A 20,208-nucleotide genomic window follows, 5' to 3' on the forward strand; every position below is an offset into this window, starting at 1 on the left:
TCAAATGAGCAAGCAGCTTATCTTGATTGATCCTCAAACCTCCCTGAGTACTATCATTTATAAATGGGTAAGGAAGGGAATATGACATCTGCAATAACTCTTGAGACAGTTGATGTAGCATTTGTACAAATGCAAACAAAATGTTTGACTTTACCCTTTCTTTATATTAGCTGACTGCTACTCTCTGATAATATCCATATGAAATGGTTAGGAACAACCTCAACCTGTGGAATATTAAAATAGGTCTATATAAGTTTGAACATAATTCAGGCATTCAAAATATATTGAAACTCAGTTATCGTGGCCTCTATTTAATGTATTCATTGCCCATGGAAAAGTAGCATACTCTCAAATAGTCTACATATACAGTGATAAACATAGTGCCATTGTAATAATTTTAGGCAAGAGAACATGGTTGGTCCCTCTAGCCACCTATCTGCAGTACTCCACTGCTGCATTTCTAATAATCCTGAATCCCATTTGTTGACCAGAGCCTGTCTAGTTCCTTTGTGAAACTCATTAAGGTTTCTTTTCTACTATCGGGGCCAGGAATGTGTTCCACACACTTACTGCCCTCATAGTTTTAAAAAAAATTCCACCTGCAAGTTCTATTTTCTTTTATTGCCCTTAATTTGTAAATATAGTGATATGGTCTTTCTATGTCCCTGTTGTGATTCTGTTCCATGATAACTAAACAAGCACAGGAAATAACTGCTGCCATTTTATCACAAACTGTTACAGTTGCTATATTAACGTACTGTTAACGATTCCACGTTGGCTCTTCATGTTTTATTCTCTTGGAAGGTTTTTCATAAAGATTCAGAATAAATTTTCGCAACCCGACTTTAGGGGCTGTCAGCTTTCCTTCTCTTTGTCCTATTATTTATGATTTTTAAATCATTAACAGATGCCAGTCACCTGCCTAAGTTCACAAACCTAGAGGCACCTATTCCTATTTTATTCTGTGAGAACAAAAATGTCATTGGATTATAGCTGCTTTTTAATATTTTGCGCCATATTGATAGTTACCTCTCTGTTAACGACTTAACATGCACTGCTGTAGCATTTACTTGAACTGTACTTGAGTTTGTAGTCTATAGATCTTTATTGACTACCAAAAGACCTTACTATTGAAAATCTCCCATTTCAGCTTTCATTTTTGCTCTGAGATAGACAATGCCCACACTGACCTCGAGCAACTCAGGAAAAACTGAATTCTCGGAGATATGATTTTAGTGGGCTTTCTTTTAATATTCTGCTCCCTCAACAACCTGCAGTGAACGTTTTGAAAACAATTTTATGCGTCCTCTATTCATTGTAAAGTTTTCATATTTTGACTAGTGTTTCTGCAATTTTCCAGAGTCAAGAAGTGAGCTTGCGGCTCTATCTTTAGCACACACTGCCATGGAAATGTGATAGTGATTGCCCTGTTAACTGTAACTCTTTCACCTGGTTCACATTACATATGGTAGTTCCAGTGGTGATTGAGAAGCTCGTCAATGCTGTGACTGTATAGAGGATTTTTTGGTTGTTGCAGTAAACAATTGCCTGTAATTTACGCTTGGTCCTTACGCCATTTAATAACTGACCAGCTTCAGTGCCAGAGCATTAGGACATTACCAGGGTAGCAGTGTAAAATCTTCCATGACAGCTGCTTCACACTGGGCTTCATTGGCATTTCAATGAGCACTAGAGCAGCTTTTTGTTTTTGTTTACCATGATTATGCTTCAGTAATGAGATGCATATCATGATAGACTGCATGTGGAGCCTATTAGTGACTAGATGCAACAATTCTGTTTCCGGTAAATGTATCTAAATTTAAAATGCAGTTAGATGGGCAATCATAGTGCACACTCAGTTTGTGACATGATGATATTCAAACTGTTACACTGTGTAATTCCCCAGTGACATGATTTTCAGTTCTCTCCAAATGTAACTTTATTATCCTTCTGATTGTAGCAGGTTGGTGATAATTTTTCATGATTTGGCAGAAAATGATATTTTAGGCAAAGAATGGAGATGTAAGAATCGTGTTCAATGAAGCAGATGCTTTAAATGTAGTAATTTTCAATGTGTTCGCCATGTTTTAATTACAGTGAGCTCTAGGACAGACTGAAAAGAAGGAATGATCTGATACATGGCTTCTTTGCAACAATAGGAGAGTTGCATTTCCCACGCCTTGTGCCTTTTTAGGAAATTTGTGAGAACTGATTAGCATTAGTGGGAGGAGATAATGTACAACCCCATAAAACATTAGAGCCCAGCAGCTATAATTCTTCCTGACTGCCCCAGTAGCTCCCATTATACAAATCGACCTCGTATAGTTCACCTAGTTTCATGTAATGGCATATCAGCTGTAGAACAGAAATTGAAGATATCATGAAGATTTAATGTCATGCTAGGCCCCCACCTGCCAAGATTGAGACACATCAATTTTGTCATGAACATTGATTTTTAACTGTTGTTGGAGCGAGGAAATGACTTGTTAAACAGATCAGCCATGGCTGGAAAAAAAACATTTATACACTAACAGGCATCAAAGGTGAAGAAGCGCTTTCCAGGGCCTGCTAAGGAGGATCCAATCTACAAGGGCCAGGACTGGTTAGATGACTATCTGGCTGTTCCAGGGTTTTCTTTTGAACTGGTCACAGAGAGTTTGAAATCAGAAAGACTGTTTGCTCCTGAACTGAGAAGATCTCTCCTATCTGCTCCCATCTCTTTCTCACAAGCCTCTTCATCCACTGAAAACACATGAACCCCATGAGAGAAAAGTCTGCTACAGTGAATAAGGTTTAAGAACAATACTGGGCCCCAATGAAAAGCAAGATCTACCTCCAATCAAGGACTCTACAGTGAGCTTGAAGAGCCGTAACAAAAATTCTTCAGATATTGCCTCAAACTTTTCACTTTATTTTTCTTCTGCTCTTTTCTGTCTATTTGCATATGTTAGCGTGGGCACGTTGTGTATCGTAGGCATCAACTGAATTAGAGTTTAAGTTCAAGTTTAATAAATTTCAACTTTTCTTCCTTAAACCTAAGAAAGCCTGTTTGTGCTGGTTTCTTTGCCGTATAATTGGAAAGCGCTGAACAAGGATTCACCGAGGGGGAGCTAAAAACACAATGTGTTTAAAATTAAATCCTGTTAGAGTAAGACCAGGTGAAGGCTGAAAGAGACCTCTAGGTACCTTTCTCACCTGGTCGTAACAAATGTCTTATATTCTCTGCAGTTCAAAAAATGTTCCACTCATCCAAATGTTTAACTTCCAAAATATAATGATGTTTGTTACATAATTATTTTGACGAACAGAATTAGAATATACTAGTTGATCATCTATACATTGCATGCAGACTGTCAAGAATTTGCAAATGAAGCAGGATTGGAGGGGTCATAATTGGACCAGGTTAAACAGAAGTAATTCCTTTCCTGTTTTAAATTCATACAGTCTGCCTTTATTTTGCATAATACTTAGATTTGAAATGGCGCTGGTTGGATCATAAGAGTTTCTCTGTGATACAGGCTCGGGAGTTGGGAGATGTAAAACTGCGATACAACAGTGCCACCACTGATGGGAGGATGCAATTACAACACAACTACACATAGGCAATTTTCAATATAAATGTAAATCTGAAAATTTCTAATGGACAAAGCTGTCAGCAGGAAATTAGGTTTTGTAGACAGGAAGTGCACACAGATACAAGATTTCTAATATTTTATATTAGTTTATAGATAATCAAATTTATAATAAAAAAAAGTTTGATCATAGTGTTTAGAGATGCAATGTTTTCATTGTAGCTGAATGTACATTCAAAATGGATTGACCACACTCTTAAGACATGACCGGAAATCAACCAGCAGCTACTTCAAGCAGACAAATGACAGCAGTAGTAATGGAGAGTGAAGTGATTTTTTTTTTTGTAAGCTGTAAAGAAGCAAAAGAACTGAAGATTCAGATTCCAACAATAGCAGAAACTGAACTGAAAGGAAGGGTATATCTCAGCACATAGTGTATGGAGGGGTTTGCCTTATTTCCTCCTTCTAATTGAGTTACTAGTACAGTTCAAACAGAATAGTCTCATACTTGAAATAGATCTCTAGTTCTTAAGAATTATTTTATTTTTACATTGTCAAGAACAAGATTTCAACAATAGAAACCAAGAAAATTCAGATCCATTAGAAGTCACATGGAAACTCTAATTTTATCACACAAATGGAACAATGTTTTTGAGTGGGATTCTTCAGGTGACTAAAACTAATAAGCATCAAAATTAACATTAATCTATATTATTTGTTAATTAATATTAATCTGCACAATTATTTTGCAGTGTGCAGTTAGCACAATATATGGTAAGAAGGCATGATTAAGATTTATTTAAATGATAAGTTTGCCAAAATCTTCTCGAGTGTCATGCAATGAGTTCTTATCTCGTAGCCATGAGATCAGGGTTTTTCTTTTTTTTTATTTCCAAAATATACTTTATTCATAAAAATCTGTAAAAATTACATTGCCAAACAGTTTCCAAACAGCACGAAAAAATACAAACATTGCAAAAGAGATCAGTTTCTTTCAATAATGTCATGAGTTTCTTCCCAACCCTTCCGTTTCACAATTGTCATGTCAATTACAGTTTTACATTTACAGCAATTGAGAATATTAACGATACAGTTCGTGGGGTTTCCCATGGTTCCAGCCCCTCAGTCCAGCTTGGTGGGGGAACCTTACACTGTGGTCTTTCCCCATTGAGCCTTTGCTGCGGCTGCCCCAAGCTTTAGTGCGTCCCTCAGCACGTAGTCCTGGACCTTGGAATGTGCCAGTCTGCAACATTCGGTGGTGGACAACTCTTTGCGCTGGAAGACCAGCAAGTTTCGGGCAGACCAAAGGGCGTCTTTCACCGAATTGATAGTCCTCCAGCAGCAGTTGATGTTTGTCTCGGTGTGCGTCCCTGGGAACAGCCCGTAGAGCACAGACTCCTGTGTTACAGAGCTGCTTGGGATGAACCTTGACAAAAACCACTGCATCTCTTTCCACACCTGCTTTGCAAAGGCACATTCCAGGAGGAGGTGGGCGACCGTCTCTTCCCCACCACAGCCAACGCGGGGGCACTGTGCGGAGGGGGCGAGACTTCGGGTGTGCATGAAGGATCTGACGGGGAGGGCCCTTCTCACCACCAGCCAAGCTACGTCTTGGTGCTTGTTTGAAAGCTCTGGTGATGAGGCATTCCGCCAAATGACTTTGACGGTCTGCTCGGGGAACCATCCGACTTGATCCACCGTTTCATTTTCCCGTAGGGCCTTGAGGACATTCCGTGCAGACCACTGCCTGATGGACCGGTGGTCAAAGGTGTTTTTCCGCAGAAACTGCTCCACGAAGGATAGGTGGTACGGCGCCGCCCAACTGCACGGAGCATTCCGCGGCAATGTGACCAGGCCCATCCTTCGCAACACCGGGGACAGATAGAACCTCAGCACGTAGTGACACTTGGAGTTTGCGTACTGGGGATCTACACATAGCTTGATGCAGCCGCACACGAAGGTGGTCATCAGGATGAGGGCCACGTTGGGTACATTTTTCCCGCCCATGTCCAGAGATTTGAACATCGTGTCCCTCCGGACCCGGTCCATTTTAGATCCCCAGACGAAGCGGAAAATGGCTCGGGTGACTGCCACGGCGCAGGAGTGGGGTATGGGCCAGACCTGCGCCACGTAGAGCAACAACGTGAGCGCCTCGCACCTGATGACCAGGTTCTTACCCACAATGGAGAGAGATCGCTGCCCCCACATGCCCAACTTTTGTCGTACCTTGGCTACTCGCTCCTCCCATGTTTTGGTGCACGCCCCGGCCCTTCCGAACCATATCCCCAGCACCTTCAGGTAATCTGACCTGACGGTGAAGGGGACAAAGGATCGGTCAGCCCAGTTCCCAAAGAACATGGCCTCGCTCTTGCCGTGGTTAACTTTGGCTCCCGAGGCCAGTTCGAACTGGTCGCAGGTGCTCATCAGTCTGCGCACGGACAGCGGATCCGAGCAGAAGACGGCCACGTCATCCATGTACAGGGAGGTTTTGACCTGAGTGCCTCCGCTGCCTGGGATTGTCACCCCTCTTATGCTCGCATCCTTCCTAATAGACTCAGCAAAGGGTTCAATACAGCAAACAAACAAGACCGGGGACAGAGGACAGCCCTGTCTGACTCCAGATTTGATCGGGAAACTTTCAGATTCCCACCCGTTGATTGACACTGTGCTACTGATGTTTGTGTAGAGCAGTTGGATCCAATTGCAGATTCCCTCCCCAAACCCCATTTTGGAAAGCACGTCCATCATGTAGGTGTGCGATATCCTGTCAAAAGCCTTCTCCTGGTCCAGGCTGATGAGGCAGGTGTCCACCCTCCTGTCCCGTACGTAGGCGATCGTATCCCTGAGTAGCGCGAGGCTATCAGAGATCTTCCTGCCGGGTACAGTACAGGTCTGATCCTTCTTTCTTATCCTTTTTTATCAATGAGATAAATATACAGGGCATTAATGCTAATGTTCTTTTGATTCAGCCTTCTGGCTGTGTGGCCACACTTCAAAGTGGGCCTCACCTTCTTATTTTCCATATAATTTACTAGGTCCTTTAGTAAGTTTTAGTAAATTATTAAGTGTGAATTCTTAACATTTTCTATCTGACTTGTAAATTATAACATGAGTATGCATTGTGAAATAAAGCGCTTTAGAGATGATTTTGGAAAATTTATCATATTTAAAAGTCCTAGTCTTGTTTTGTATTCATATGTTGTGCTAACTGAGCATCTCATGGTTTTTGATACTTTGACCCAAAATGGACATTCATGTTGAAATCTTGACTGCTGTGTGCACATCAGGGTCCTGTAAGTCGATCACAAATAGAGCTATGTGAGAATAGTCATCAGGAGCTAAAAGTTGTGCTATCAACTAACTTAAATTTTTATTTTATTGCAGGAAGCAAACTAAACAAAGACCTACGGCACTATCTTAGTCAGCGATTTCAGAAAGGATCTGCCGATCACGAACTGCAACAAACAATACGAGACAACCTTTATCGGCATGCTGTGCCTTGTATGTATAATAAACTGTTTGCCTTTTAGCTTTAATTTGAATTTTTTACTGTTATGGCATTGTGATGATTTTGGTCCTCTTCGACATTCATAATATTCAGCTGGTACATTTTGTTTTACTTCTGCTGAAACCCGAATTCATGCCTTTGTTACCTCTAGACTTGACTATTTCAACACACTCCTGGTTCCAATATTCTACTCTCCATAAACTTGAGGTCATCCAAAACTCTGCTGCCTGCATCTCAAGTTGCACCAAGTCCCGTTTCCCAGCACGCATGTGGTTGCTGACCCACACTGGCTCCTGGTCAAGCAACGTCTTGATTTTGAAATTCTCATTCTTCTCAAATCCCTCCATGTCCTCAACCCTTCCCTACCTCCGTAATCTGCTCCAGCCCCATAACCCTCCAAGATATCTGCAATCCTCTAATTCTGGCCTCTTGTGCATCCTGGATTTTAATTGCTGCACCATTGGCGGCAGTGCTTTCAGTTGCCTAGGCCCTCTGGAATTCCCTCTCTACATCTCTCTGCCTCGCCACCTCACTTTCCTCCTTTAAACTGCTCCTTAAAACCTACCCCTTTGACCAAGCTTTGGTCATCTGATCTAATATCTCCTTTTGTAGCTGTGTCATACTTTGTTTTATAATGCTCCTGTGAAGTGCCTGGGAACGCTTTATTATGTTAAAGATGCTATATACATATAAGTTGTTGTTGCTGTTTCCTTCACAAAAAACTCCTTTTAAACTAGTCTGAGACGAAAAGGATAAATGCCAGAACTAGATGTGGGGAGGGACCGGGCCTTGTTGAGATGCCTTTTCCAAGTGCCGGGGAAATTGGAAGGAACGTGATGGACAAGCTGCTGTTGTGCACCTCAGAATGGCATTAGCAGAGAAATGGGAGCAGGTTATCTGCTCACCTCAGAGATTATTGTGACAAATTCAGAGTCTTGAATTAGATATTTTCTAATATACATTGATGCTGACCATTCCTGTAAATATTCCAAATGTCTAACATTCACAAGTGTGTTTATATTGTTCAATATTCAATTATATTCTAGTGTAACCCAGGGGCATAAAAATAGGAGACAAGTACTAACTACTATGAATGCTGGAAATCTGAAATATAGGCAGAAAATGCTGGAAATACTCAGCAGTTCTGGCAGCATCTGTAGAAAGTGTAATATTACTTGATCCTTTGGGTTGTGATCTATTGTAAGACTCACATGACGACAAGTACTATCCAAAGCAACCGTGGGTTTTATTATACTTTAACCAGAACATATATATAGAAACAGCTATTGCACGAGCACATCTACACGCATTTCACTGTGTCAGGCTCCACCCACAACTGCCTGGTCATGTGTGACATGACATCACTTCCTCTGGTGATATTCACTTACAGCTCCTTAAGGTCGTCCCACAACAGAGAGAGCAACAGAACTAATGTTTCAGGTTGATGGGGGACGGTGGGAAAAAGAACAAAAGGGAAGGTCTGTGATAGGTTGGAGAGATTGAATGGCAAAAGAGGTAGTCATGCAGGGCCAAAGGGAGTGGTGATGGGGCAAGAAAAGAAACAATGAAACAAAATGTGCCTGGAGCAGGTGTGTTGCTGTCTGAAAGCAAAAAAAAAAGAAATAACAAAACATGCAAAGAAAAGGAAAAAGAGATTATAGTTTGAAATTGTTAAACTCAATGTTGAGTCTGAAAGGCTGTAAAGTGCCTAATCGAAAGATGAGGTGCTGTTCCTCAAGCTTACGTTGAGCTTCATTGGAATACAGGAAGAGTCTGAGGACAGAGATGTCAGCGTGACAGCAAGGTGGAGAATTAAAATGGTAGCTCGGGGTCACGCTTGTGGACTGAACAAAGGTGTTCCACAAAACAGTCATCCAATCTGCCTTTGGTCTCCCCATTGTACAGCAGATGGCATTGTAAGCAGCAAATACAGTATACTAAATCGAAAGAAGTACAAGTAAATTGCTGTTTAACTTGGAAGGAGTGTTTGGGGCCTTGGAGGGTGAGGAGAGAGGAAGTAAAAGGGCAGGTGTTGCATCTCCTGCACTTGCATGGACAGGTGCCATGGGAAGGGGAGAGGGTGTTGGAGGTAATTGAGGAGTGGACCAGAGTGTCGCGGAGGGAACAGTCCCTTCAGAATGCTGGAAGGGGAAGGGAGGGAACGATGTGTTTGGTGGTAGGTATCACTTTGGAGGTAGTGTAATGGTGGAGGATGATCCATTGAATGTGGAGGCTGGTGGGGTGGAAGGTGAGGACAAGGGGAAACCTATCATGGTTGTGGGAGGGAGGGGAAGGGATGAGAGCAGAAGTGTGGGAAATGGAGCAGACATGGTCGAGGGCCCTGTCAACCATGGTGGGGGGAATCCTGGGTTAAGGAAAAAGGAAGACCTATCAGAAGCACTGGTATGGAAGGTTGCATCATCAGAGCAGATGCAACGCAGATGGAGAAACTGGGAGAATAGAATGGAGTCCTGACAGAAAGCAAAGTGTGAGGAAGTGTTATCAACGTAACTGTGAGAATCAGTGAGCTGACAGTGAATATTAGTTGATAGGCTATCCCCAGAAATGGAGACAGGGAAGTTGAGGATGAGAAGGGAAGAGTCAGAGATGGATCATGTGAAGGTGAGAGAAGGGTGGAAATTGGAAGAAAAGTTGATGGAGTTTTCCAGCTCAGAGTGAGAGCAGGAAATTACACCGATAGGGTCATCAATGTGCTGGAAAAAGAGGTGAAGGAGGGAGGCAGAGTTTTTTTTATTGGTTCATGGGATGTGGGCATCGCTGGCTAGGCCAGCATTTATTGCCCATCTCTAATTGCCCTTGAGAAGGTGGTGGTGAGCTGCATTCATGAACTGCCATAGCCCATGTGGGGTAGGTACACACAGTGCTGTTCGGAAGGGAGTTCCAGGATTTTGACCCTGTGACAGTGAAGGAACAGTGATCTAGTTGCAAGTCAGGATGGTGTGTGACTTGGAGAGGAACTTGCAGGTGGTAGTGTTTCCATGCATCTGCTGCCCTTGTCCTTCGAGGTAGTAGAGTTCGCGGGTTTGGAAGGTGCTGTCCAAGGAGCCTCGAGAATTGCTGCAGTGCATCTTGTAGATGGTACACACTGCTGAGTAGGACTGGAACAAAGAATGCTCCACATATCTGACAGAAAGGCAGGCATAGCTAGGACCCATGTGGATACCCATAGCAACACCTTTTATTTGCAGGAAGTGAGTTGAGTTAAAGGAGAAGTTGTTCAGTGTGAGAACAAGTTCAGCCAGGCAGAGGAGGGTGGTGATGGATTGAGACTGGTTGAGTGTAGCAATAGAACCACCCTGTCATCTGAACTGGATATGGTGTCTTTCTCAGGTGGGCTTCCTCAATCTTTCCTAAGGCAGAATGAGAAACACCTAATAGGATGTAGCCAGGTAAAGAAATTAAGATGCTTTTTTTTTACAGACAGGAAGTAACAGTCACAGCAAATCTCTTTTCTTCGCTCAATTGCTCCTCTCTCCCAGTAAAATGGGAATAAATAATAGATTATGCGGCCTTTTGTGGGTTGGCTGACTTGTTTTTGGCATTACCTTCCTTTCTAAAGAACTTATAACTGCAAAAACAAACCTCCTGCGTTTTAGCTTCCAGCTCTGGACTGAAGCCAGAAACTCAGTCTTTTGTATAAAAACCTGACTGACTGCCCATGTGTTCCTTTGTCCCTTTTCTCCTTCTATTCAGCCAGTGGGGGTGGGAGGGTGTGGGGGGTTATCCCTCTAACTTTATCCCTCTAACTTTATCCCTGCTCAGTGATTTGTCAGTAGACCTGTAAATCAAACCCAATACCTCCCACTCCACCGCCCCTCACCCACCACTCTATGCTGGTTTGCAGGTTTAAATAAAACATTTCCTGTTAATCTCAAAATGAATAAGGGGCATCTTGATTTAATCGAGCTGGGATGAAAAAGTTGACCTTCATTGTATGCGGTTGAACAAGATGCTGAGCTGTCACATTTCACAAATTGGTTCATCTGGCTTTAAAACAAATCTACAATGACTGCAGCCAGTGGTTTTCAAAAACAATATGGGTTCACTTTTAAAACAGGATACTTAAACATAACTCAATATTCCCATGAAGAAAGGAAATGATCAAAAATCTCTAAATATGAATATATGTAGCTTCTAGCAAGCAGTACTGTGCCTATTGTGAACAGCCAAAGGGACGTGCTGTTTGATCTGATCTGCCAGTCGTTGGGACGTATAGCCTATATACCTAGCATCAGAACGGCAATGGAATTCAACCATACTCAGCCAGCCCGCACTCACAAAACTCACAACACAAGGTCTAATGTTAGATGTGATTCCGCGATTGGACAGCACTTATGGAACAATCCCGAGTGTGCTACGAATTTCACTAATAACCAATTTAAGATTATCAGTCAGTCTCGCGAAGTGGTTCACTTATGCTTACTAGAAGCGACATATATTCATACGCAGGAACCTGTCCTCTGCGGACAAAAGGAACCTGTCCAGGCATTGCGCCTTTTTTGAATTAAATAAAAGTGTGGGGGACAATAGTTCCCTTTTGCATTCTTCCACGGCAATGCCTCAACCAATCAGAGTTGACTTGCCAACCAAGCAGAACCCCTTTTCTCATGCATATTGTTGCTCCTTTTGAAATTTGGCCTTCTTGCATCTGTGCTAATGAGTGCAAGACGAAAAGCTTTGACAGCATCTCTCTTTTTTCAGCATTGCTCAAGTTCTGTACTACTAAGCGACTATTTAAATAATGAATTGTGGCAGAAATTCATTCAATGGTTTGCATACCATGATAAAAATTTTAGCTGAGTCATTTGGTGATATAGTTCATCCAGTGCTGGTAGCAGTTGGTAAAGAAAGATTCTTCCTGGTGTTATGCGTGCTGGACTTTGTAGTATGATTGTTTTTTAAAAAACTGATTTTTGATGTCGTGAAAGAAGGATTTGGAGGAGTCATGTGGCCTCACACCAACTCTGCCTAGAGACAAGACAGGGAGTCTGGTTAACATGCGAACAAGGGACCCAGATCAAAGACCGTTTTGAAAGCAGAATGCAAGGTTTTGACACCTGAAGAACAATGGGTTTAGCTCTCCCAGACTCTCTGATCATAAACAGGAAGCCAGGGGCTCTGATGGTGCAAATTCGAGTTGAAATTTTTAACATCTGAATACAAATGAAGGCCAAGGTGGTTCTGCTGTGGCCAGACCTGTGGCTGTGCATATTGAAAAAGGCAAATGACTATTGACTTTTGGTTCTGGATAAATTCAACAGGCTGTAAGGAAGACCAGAAGACACAAAGACCAGCAGTGGCAGCCTCAGAAGAACAAAAGAGAGAGAAAACATCTGCTCTCAGAACACTGTACAGCACAAGGCTGGGAAGACTTGAACCCAATTTGAAAGCCGAGGTCTGCGGAGGAAAAAGACAAACAGGATCACCAGAGATTGTCTTATTCATGGAAATCCAGGCCAAAAGGGCTGGAAGAAGTGAGCGAAAAGGACACTGACTTTGAAAAGGACTGGGAAATTCAACCCATTGCAACTGGGAGGAGTTTGGGACTTTCAACTGCAAGATATTGCTTCAATGAAGACACTGCAACATATAAATGTGTGTTGTGTGGGGTTTCCAAATGTTTTAATAAGTTAAAGAGAAATATCTTTCTCTGTAACTTAGTGTATTAGCTGCTTGCAAAGTACTATTTAATTAATGTTGATTTTTAGTTTAGTTGTTATACTATAAGTCTTAAAACATGCACTGCATTGTATAGTTTGATGGCTCCATTTCCGATAGTTTTGGAGTAAAACAGGGTTGATTCCTAGCTCTGACTCTGTTTGGCATCTTCTCCATGCTCCTGACCTTTGCCTTCCCTGCAGGTATGGAAGGAACCTACTTGCACAATAGGTCAGACGACAAACTCTATAATCTATCAAGGCTGAAAGCGAAGCCAAGAACACATCATGTCCTGATCAGAGAATTTCTTTACGCTAATGATGCTGCGCTAGTCACACACAGAAACTCAGCTACAAAGCCTCATGGACTATCTCTCTCATACCTGTAATTTGTTCTTCTTGACAATAAGCGTCAAGAAAACGAGGTCATGGGACAAAGTGTTACATCTCCGTCCCTGATCACACTAAATAACACTCCACTGGAAGTGGTTAGCAGATTCTGCTACCTTGGGTTCTTTGTGACAGACAAACTGTCCCATGATGCAGAGCTCGATGCAAGTAACATTTGTGCCACACAAGTGCCAGGCAATGACCATCTCCAACAAGAGAGAATCTAACCATCTCCCCTTGACATTCAATGGCATTACCATCACTGAATCCCCCACTATAAACATCCTAGGGGCTACCATTGACCAGAAACTGAACTGCAGTAGCCATATAAATATCATGGCTGTAAGAGCAGGTCAGAGGCTAGGAAGCCTGTGGTGATTAACTCACCTCCTGACTCCCCAAAGCTTGTCCACCATCTACAAGGCACAAGTCAGGAGTGTGATGGAATACTCTCCACTTGCCTGGATGGGTGCAGCTCCAACAACATTCAAGAAGCTCGACACCATCCAGGACAAAGCAGCCCGCTTGATTGGCAGACCATCCACAAACATTCACTCCCTCCACCACCGACACATTGTGGCAGCAGTGTGTACCATCTACGAGATGCACTGGAGCAATGCATCAAGGCTCCTTAGACAGCACCTTCCAAACTCACGACCTGTACCACCACGAAGGACAAAAGCAGCAGATTCATGAGAACATCACCACCTTCAAGTTCCCGTCCAAGTCACACACCATCCTGACTTGGAACTATATCGCCGTTCCTTCACTGTCGCTGTGTCAAAATCCTGGAACTCCCTTCCTAACAGCACTGTGGGTATACCTACCTCACATGGACTGCAGCGGTTCAAGAAGGCAGCTCACCACCACCTTCTCGAGGGCAATTAGGGATGGGCAATACATGCTGGCATAGCCAGTGATGCCCACTTCCCATGAATGAATAAAAAAAAATGCGTAAGGAAAGCAGCTGCCACCTTTGGTTGACTCGAGAAACGCGCATGGGATAAAACCAAGCGGACCCTTAAGACCAAGCCGATGATTTATAAGGCCTGTGTTCTCAGCACCTTGCTGAATGGCTGAGAAACACGGGCGACTTACAACCACCAGGAAAAGAAGCTCAATAATTTCCATCTTCAGTGACTGCAGCGCAGTATGGGTGTATCTTGGTCGGACAAAATCACAAATGTGGCAGTCCCCTCAACGGCAGATCTCTCAAGTGTGTTGCCACTAATCAAACAGAGGCAGCTTTGGTGGATCGGACATGTCCACAGGATGGAAGACGGTCACATATCCAAGGACCTTCTGTATGCTGAGATAGCCGGGGCCAGATGACAGGTCACAGACCTGAAACGTTAACTCTGCTTCTCTTTCCACCGATGCTGCCAGACCTGCTGAGTATTTCCAGCACTTTTTGTTTTTATTTCAGATTTCCAGCATCTGCAGTATTTTGCTTTTACTCCACTTCAAGGATGCTTGCAAACGTGACATGAAGGCCCTAAATGTCGACTATCAGACTTTGGAGTCACCAGCTGGTAAAAGAGGGAAATGGTGACAGATCCTGTGGACTATCATCCACTACCACGATGACCAGTGGCAACAGGCACCATTGCTGAAAACAACTCACAAAGTCACATGGTAGCTTCGAGTGCAGCACTTGTGGCAGAACCTGCCTTTCAAAGGGTTGGCCTTCATAGACATCAGTAATGGTGCACAAAGAGAAGACACTCCACCTAAATGGATTGTTTGCTGTGTGTCCATCATCTTTCGTAGATGGAAGGATGCCAACCCAACTTATTTAATTTGGTCTGGGGAGTTCATATCTCTTGTTTTAGCATTAACGGTCTCATTGAGGTCGTAACACCTGGATGAATTGGTGATTCAATAAAAGCAGTTGCATTGATTTATGTAAAGTGACATTTTAAAAAATAGTTTTCCCACATGATTATAATGTAATATTATGAAGTACATTGACATATTTTTGTCAAAATTAAGTACTGTCTGGGGGAATCCATGGGCTTATATAGCCAATGAGAATATGGAAGAGGAAAAGGAGTAGTACTTGTACATAAGATGTTAATATGCAGCTGTAGTGCACTGATGGGCTACAACAGTCACGTTATTTAAGATAGGAAGGAAATCTGACACTGGAAATTGTAATCCCATGAGATTGACTTTGGTAGTAGCGGTGTTGGCTGATGTTGTATACTTGATAAGATATCACATAGATCGCTTGTAGAAAAGAAAAATCATGGTATTGTAGGACAGTTATTATGATTGATAAGTTTCAGGATGAAATTGCATATGCAGAGAATTGATGTGGGTGGATTTAATTTGAATCTCTGCGAACCTATTCATCAGGGTTCTCAATCCATTATTGTTGATTATTTTCATATTCTGCAGAGAAACTTAACCACCAATATTCTCAAATTTACAAATGGTTCAAAGCGTGCAATGGAAGTCCATTTCGAGAAGTTAGGTGAATGGGCTTGGTTATAACACATCATATAAATGCAGTCACGCATGAGTTAGAAAACCCCAGGTATATCTAGACACTGCATACCATCATTGTTTAAGGATCATCTAGATATACATTGGTTGATTTCTCACTTAGTTACCTTCACTGTTTTCCTCCCTCAGCCTCAGCACTGAGTGACTTCTCATCCTCTGTGATTTCAAACTCCATCTCAACTCATGCTCTTTCTGCTCTGGGTTCACTGCCCTCAGATCCTCCCTAAATCTCTCCCCCCACGTAAATGCAACTAATATACATGACTACCAGCTTGACCTTGACATCTCACGTGGTCTTGCGGGTCCCATTGTATCAATAACAGATAGGGCCATCTCTGATCGCTTCCTTGCATCACTGTCCACTCACTTTCCCCTGCCACGCCCCACCCCTACCTCGTCTGTATCTGCCCTGGAAAAGTTTTCCCCCAGTTCACTTACAACTGCACTTTCAAAATCTCAACTGTCTAGCCTTTGGCCCTCTGTTCACCACAATATTTCTGCAGCTACTGATTTGCTTAACCATATCCTCTCCTCCACCTTTGATGCCCTAGTTCCCAATAAAAAAGATCAGTCTCTCTCCCCTGACCGTTTCCCCCGAATCTGGCTCTCATCTCCTTAAGTCCAAGCGACACATGACTTGAAAGGAAATGGCAGACAATTGGTTTTGCCATCCACCGCCAGTTCTGGCTGGACCACATAAAACATTATCGGGTCTTACTCTCATCTGCTAAAACTGCTCGCTAATCCAGGATCATCCTGGATTGCAAAGATAACCCCTACTTTCATTTCTCTACTGCAAACTGTCTTTTTAAACCCCTCTCCCTTGTCCCCTGCACCCTCATCTCCAACAACAAATGCAGGGAGCTTATGGCCTTCTTTGTTATTAAGATCAAGACCATCCAATCAGCTGCCTCTGTCGTGTCCCTCCCTTCCACTAGCCCACCGGACCAAACTTTGTCTAATGCTCCCTCCCACCCTAGCCCTGAACTTGCAGTATTCTCTGATTCCTCTCCTGTCTCCCCTCATGCCTGCTTCAAACTCACCTTGTCATGAGACCCACCTCCCGCTCCCTCAATCCTATTCCCACTAAAGTACTGAACACCCAACTTTCCCTCCTGGTCCCCATGTTAGTTGATATTGTTAACAGTTCTCTCTCTTCAGGTGTTGTCCGTCTCTGCTTTAAATCTGGCATCATCAACTCCCTCCTTTACAAACCCTCCCTTGATTTACCCAAAGCCATGCCCATCATTCCCAGATCTCCACTTTTGAATCCCTCCAGTCTGCCCCTGCCACACTACTGAAACGGCTTACACCAAAGTCACAAATGACTTCCTATGTGTTTGTGACAAAGGTAAATTATCCCTCCTTGTCCTTCTCAACCTATCTGCAGCCTTTGACACAGTTGACTACGCCATCCTCCTCCAATGCCTCTGCACTGTCATCCAGCTGGGTGGGACTACACTCATCTAGTTCCATTATCTATTTAATCGGAGCCAGAGTATCACTTAAAATGGCTTCTGTTTATGCTCCCACACTGTTACCTCTGGTGACCCCAGGGATATCTACATGCTTCCCCACGGAAACATATTCTGAAAGCACAGTGTTTGAATGCTGATGACAACCGGCTGTCCCTCACTATTACTCCTCTCAACTCCTCCGCTGTTGCTAAATTATCAGACTGCTTATCCAACATCCAGTACTGGATGAGCAGAAATTTCCTCCAATTAAATATTGGGAAGCGAGAGCCATTGTTTTCAGTCCCCACTCCAAACTCTGTTCCCTATTTACCACTCCATCCCTCTTCCTGGCAACTGTCAGACTAAACCAGACAATTCACATGCTTGGTGTCATATTTGACTCTGAGATGAGCTTCTGACCGCATTTTTGCATTAAGACTGCCTATTTCCACCTCTGTAAAATCGCCTGACTCCACTTTTGCCTCAGCTCATCTGTTGCTGAATCCATGCCTTTGTTACCTCTATACCTGACTATTCCAAAACACTCCAGGTAGCCTCCCATGTTCTATCCTCCGTAAACTTGAAGTCATCCAAAACTCTGCTGCCCATTTTCTTACTCACGCCAAGTCCCATTCACCCATCACCTCTGTGCCCGCTGACCTACATTGGCTCCTGGTCAAGCAATGTCTTGATTTTAAAATTTTCCTCCTTATTTGCAAATCTCTCCATGGCCTCATCCCTCCCTATCTCTGTAATCTCCTGCAGCCCCACAACCCTCTGACATATCTGTGCATATTTAATTGCAGTCCCTTGAGCATCCCGATTTTAATTGCTCAACTATTTGTGGCTGCGCCTTCAGCTATCTAGGCCCTAGGCTCTGTACATCTCTCCACCTCTCTACCTCGCTTTCCTCCTTTAAGACACTCCTTAAAACCTACCTCTTTGACCAAACTTCTGGTCATCTGCCTGAATTATGTGGTCTGATGTCATATTTTGTTTTATAATGCTCCTGTCAAGTGCCTTGGATGTTTTATTACATGAAAGGCGCTATATAAATATAAGTTGTATTGACATTGCACCAGTACTGTTGTACAGTAGTTTATTGGCTGTAAAGCACTTTGGGCTGACCTGAGGTCATGGAAGGCACTATATAAATTAAATACTTTATTAGGACAATTTTAACCTCCATCTGTGTCCAATGAAAGTGAGGTGTGCAGGGTGGTGCGTGTGGGTTAAAATATAGGCAGCATCCAGCATGGTACCTTATTCTTGCAATAGTTTTAACTCCCAGCTTTCAGCTAGTCTAAAAGGCTGTTGTCTCATAAATATTTAAAGGTCGGGGAACATTGATGTAATTTGGACCTAGACTAGATTTTAATTCGCATTTGTGAGTTCAGCAAGGCACCACAAGGGGCAGAGTCAGAAGAGGGCTGATCGGGGTAAGTTACTTGTTTTTTAAATTTTCTTTGTTGACCAGGAAGAGCAGGTGTGCTCCACAAATAAACCCGGGGACTCCTTTGCTCTGGGCTATCTCCCCTGGCCTGATCACAACTCACTCCAGTAACTCCCTCAACATCATTCCCCAACTGTCAGAGATTGCTTCATTTGAGTTCTGGGCAATGACCTGCAGCCATGCGATTTCCTGCTCCTGTCCTCTGGCCTGCACGTCATTCCCACAAAGTTCAGGCAGGAGTCATGCCTGGGATATTGTAATAAGACACTGGGAATTAAAATGGCCTGGGCCACATGGCAGCCAGTCGGAGGGAATCTGCTGTTTGCCCAGCAGGCCCCACGCTCACCACTCACTACTGTTTATAATTGGGTCTGTTATGTCCAATTTTGGACCACACACATGATGAAGGATATCAGGACTCTGGAGAAGGTGCTGAAGATTGCAACCAGAAGGATACCAGATCTCAGAGCTTTTAGTTAAAATGGTGGGCCGCAAGAGAAACATGAGCTTGGGAGGGGGCATATGATTGGACTTCTTAAAATATATTTTATATTTAAAACCTCACTTTCATTGGACACAGATGAAGGTTAAAATTGTCCTAACAAAGTATTTGATTTATATAGTGCCTTCCATGACCTCAGGTCAGCCCAAAGTGCTTTACAGCCAATAAACTACTGTACTACAATACTGTTGCAATGTCAATACAACTTATATTTATATAGCAGGGTGGTGCGTGTGGGTTAAAATATATTTAAAATATATGAGACAATTGGCTACCTTATTAAATTGGTTACTTTGAATGAAGATGGAGGGAAGAACTAAAGGTTATGTCTACAAAGTCTTTGGGAACTTCAGATTAAGGATCAAACTCTGGGGCAAACTGATGCATCACAGACAACAATAGTTTCCTAGAATTTCACTTAATTGCTTTAGGGAGTCAGATAGGAATTTCTGGAGTTTCCCTTGACTTGTATTCAGGTTTTCTCTTTTTTTGTTTGTTTGCCTTTCCTCATAGACAGTGTTGGCAAAGAGTGAGGGGACAGTGTTCAAGGTCACACCATTGACTGAACTGAGCAGGCTTGATCGATTTCATGATCTTTTACCCTTCAATGACAGCTTGGTTCAGTGAGTGTCGCCTCTGTGTCTGATGGCTCTGTGTTCAACCTGCATTATAACGTTAAGCACATATTCTGAGGTTGATACTTCAGTACAGTACTGAGGGTATGCTGCATTGTGGAAGGTGCCATCTTTCATTGAGATGTTAAACTGAAGCTTAATCTGTCCACTTAGGTAGACGTAGAAGGTCCCATGGTACTATTATAAGAAGAGCAAAGAGGTTTCCAACTGTCCTGGCCAATGTTCCTCCCTCAGCCAATACCAACAAAAGCAGATTAACTTGATTGGTTATTCACTTACTGTTTGGCTGCTGCATTTACATATGTTATAAGAGTAACTGTGCTTCAAAATTTATCCCTTGGTTTCAAAGGGGTAGCAGTTAATCTCAGGAGTTGGCGCAAGACAGGTGGTATTGGATCAGCCACCCATTTATACACAGGATCTGATATTCAGTCCGATTGCAATCAATGGAATATTGTGCCACTGCCCGAGACAATTTGCTGTCCCATAGAGTTTTGGGTTAAAC

At 42.9% G+C, this 20,208-nt stretch overlaps 1 protein-coding gene across 6 annotated transcripts in view; it reads left to right on the top strand.

Annotated features, from left to right (window-relative positions):
• magi1b (membrane associated guanylate kinase, WW and PDZ domain containing 1b) overlaps positions 1-20,208 on the top strand; it is a 492,316-nt gene that overhangs the window by 268,806 nt on the left and 203,302 nt on the right. For all 6 annotated transcript variants that reach the window (XM_068051572.1, XM_068051574.1, XM_068051577.1 and 3 more), the window contains exon 2: positions 6,957-7,073. In XM_068051572.1, coding sequence (XP_067907673.1) covers positions 6,957-7,073 — 117 coding nt within the window. The remainder of the gene's footprint in view (positions 1-6,956; positions 7,074-20,208) is intronic.

Source organism: Heterodontus francisci, chromosome 19, assembly GCF_036365525.1.
Source record: "Heterodontus francisci isolate sHetFra1 chromosome 19, sHetFra1.hap1, whole genome shotgun sequence".
In the NCBI taxonomy this organism is placed as follows: domain Eukaryota; kingdom Metazoa; phylum Chordata; class Chondrichthyes; order Heterodontiformes; family Heterodontidae; genus Heterodontus; species Heterodontus francisci.